At 41.0% G+C, this 2500-nt stretch overlaps 1 protein-coding gene across 1 annotated transcript in view; it reads left to right on the top strand.

Annotated features, from left to right (window-relative positions):
• Positions 1-2500, top strand: part of LOC122261089 (myosin heavy chain, muscle-like) — a 16703-nt gene that overhangs the window by 7320 nt on the left and 6883 nt on the right. The window contains exons 9-16 of the mRNA XM_043028597.2: positions 1-75; positions 204-374; positions 466-796; positions 1048-1100; positions 1206-1293; positions 1547-1664; positions 1947-2064; positions 2183-2500. The exon at positions 1-75 is cut by the window's left edge and continues 195 nt beyond it; the exon at positions 2183-2500 is cut by the window's right edge and continues 156 nt beyond it. Of these exons, the coding sequence (XP_042884531.2) occupies positions 1-75; positions 204-374; positions 466-796; positions 1048-1100; positions 1206-1293; positions 1547-1664; positions 1947-2064; positions 2183-2500 (1272 nt within the window). The remainder of the gene's footprint in view (positions 76-203; positions 375-465; positions 797-1047; positions 1101-1205; positions 1294-1546; positions 1665-1946; positions 2065-2182) is intronic.

Raw genomic sequence — 2500 nt, 5'->3', positions numbered from 1 at the left:
ATGACACTTGAGACTGGCCAGACTCGTGCCATGTTCATCGGTGTGCTCGATATTGCCGGCTTCGAGATCTTCGACGTAAGTTGCATGATTTTGTCAACAGAAAATGAATCATAATACTATCATTGCGTTAATAGTTAAATCCCTTTGAATATATGTTACAAATACTACTACTGCTGATAAATATAAACATTTTTCTCCACTAGTTCAACGGCTTCGAGCAGATTTGCATTAACTTCTGTAACGAGAAGTTGCAGCAGTTCTTTAACCACCACATGTTCGTGCTCGAACAAGAAGAATACGCAAAGGAAGGCATTGTCTGGCAGTTCGTCGACTTCGGCATGGATCTGCAGGCTTGCATTGAGCTCTTCGAAAAGGTGATATCACTAAAGCATCAGTTTTAAATCAGTTAAATGTTAACACGTATAATAAATCTTAAACTTAACTCTCCCCTGATCTCTCCATCAGAAAATGGGTCTCCTCTCCATCCTCGAGGAAGAGTCTATGTTCCCCAAGGCTACTGACAAGACTTTCGAGGAGAAGCTCAACAACAACCATCTCGGAAAGTCTCGTTGCTTCATCAAGCCCAAGCCTCCGAAGCCCGGCCAACCCGACAACCACTTTGCCATTGTTCACTACGCTGGCACTGTGTCCTACAACCTGACTGGCTGGCTTGAGAAGAACAAGGATCCTCTCAACGACACCGTTGTCGACCAGCTCAAGAAGGCCTCCAACGCCCTGACGGTTGAGATCTTCGCTGACCATCCCGGCCAGTCTGGAGATGCAGGCGGCAAGGGAGGTAAGTGGTTTAGGAAACACAAATACAGCAGTGTGTAGGAAAAGAAACAATATCAGTTATGATAAACAATAAATCTAGTTTCAAGTCAAACTGGACCTCTTAGATCCATCTCAGTTTTGTCGTTTGATTAAGAGTCTAGTCTGACGTGAATTTGACTCTCTATTATAAGCATATGCAAATAAATACACCTACGGATATAGGGAGTTACGACATATTTATCAATTTATTTACCCACTTTTGTCTAACACCAGGAAAAGGTGGCAAACAGCAAACCGGTTTCAAGACTGTATCTTCTGGTTACAAGGTATACAGTTGCACTTAGAATAGTGAAACATTGTTATATTATCTAGAATTATCAATGTATAGTGCAGAAATATACAGTGTGTCTAATACATTTGTCTTCATACAGGATCAGCTTAGCAACTTGATGAAAACTCTCAACGCCACTCATCCTCATTTCATCCGTTGCATTGTGCCTAACGAGTTCAAGAAACCGGGTAGGTGAATTAACTCTTTACACACAATGGAAATAAAATGACAGAAAGAAAATTATTTACAAGTTAAACACTTCAATGAAGCAGACGCGCAAATCAACACAATTTTTTGGATATAGGAGATATATACATACGAAGAAATAAAAATGCATATATATGTTAATATTTGTGTGTATATGTGTGTTTGTGTATGTGTATGTGTGTATGTAAATATGTGGGCAACCGGTACATATAAGCGCGTTTTCTATATTCGAAGGTGCTGTGGATGCTGGTCTTATCATGCATCAGCTGACCTGCAATGGAGTACTTGAGGGTATCCGCATTTGCCAAAAAGGCTTCCCGAACAGGATGCCTTATCCTGACTTTAAACAGCGGTAATGTTTTCTCATTTCATCTTTTCCTCTTGCGAAAATTTAATTTAAGATAACTTTGTATGCAAAATTCCGGAGGATGTGAAACTCCTTGATAATAATCTGAATTTTCACGTTATTTTATATATCTATAGTATGTCTAATATATCTAATAGTATATGTAACTTTACCAAGCAAATACTTAAACTGAATTAACAATGTTTACATTGCGTTAATACTGAAGATCGATAAATCACAAAACATCCATAATGGTTTACCGAACCATCCCGAACTTTTATTTTCTAGTTACAACATTTTAGCTGCCCAGGAAATGATCGAGGCAAAGGACAACAAGAAGGCAGCTGAAGCTTGCTTCCAGAAGGCTGGTCTTAACCCCGAATTGTATCGATGTGGAAACACTAAGGTCGGTGAGAATTTAATGTACATCTTAATTCCACGATAAAACAAAAACATGAGAGTTTTTAACATGTTTTATCAACAGATTGAGTCTCAGTATGTATTGATTTCATATTGGTTCACAGGTGTTCTTCCGTGCCGGTGTCCTGGGTACACTCGAGGAGATCCGTGAAGACCGCGTGGTCAAGCTCCTCACCTGGTTCCAAGCATGGGTTCGTGGTTACATCAGCCGCAAATTCTACTCCAAGATGCAGAAGCAGCGCACTGCCCTCCTTGTTGTGCAGCGCAACCTCAGGAAGTTCAAGGTCATGCGCTCTTGGCTCTGGTATGAGCTGTGGATTAAACTCAAGCCCAGGCTCTGCGCCAGTCGAGCTGAGGATGAGATGGCACAGCTGGAAGAGGTTGCCGAAAAGGCCGAGGCCCAATACGAAAAGGAGGTTAAG

The sequence above is a fragment of the Penaeus japonicus genome, unplaced genomic scaffold (genome assembly GCF_977035675.1).
Source record: "Penaeus japonicus unplaced genomic scaffold, GWHDUDI00000001_assembly GWHDUDI00000005, whole genome shotgun sequence".
Classification (NCBI taxonomy): Eukaryota; Metazoa; Arthropoda; class Malacostraca; order Decapoda; family Penaeidae; genus Penaeus; species Penaeus japonicus.
The sequence above is the reverse complement of the archived record's forward strand: the minus strand, read 5'-3'. Positions and strand labels throughout refer to the sequence as shown.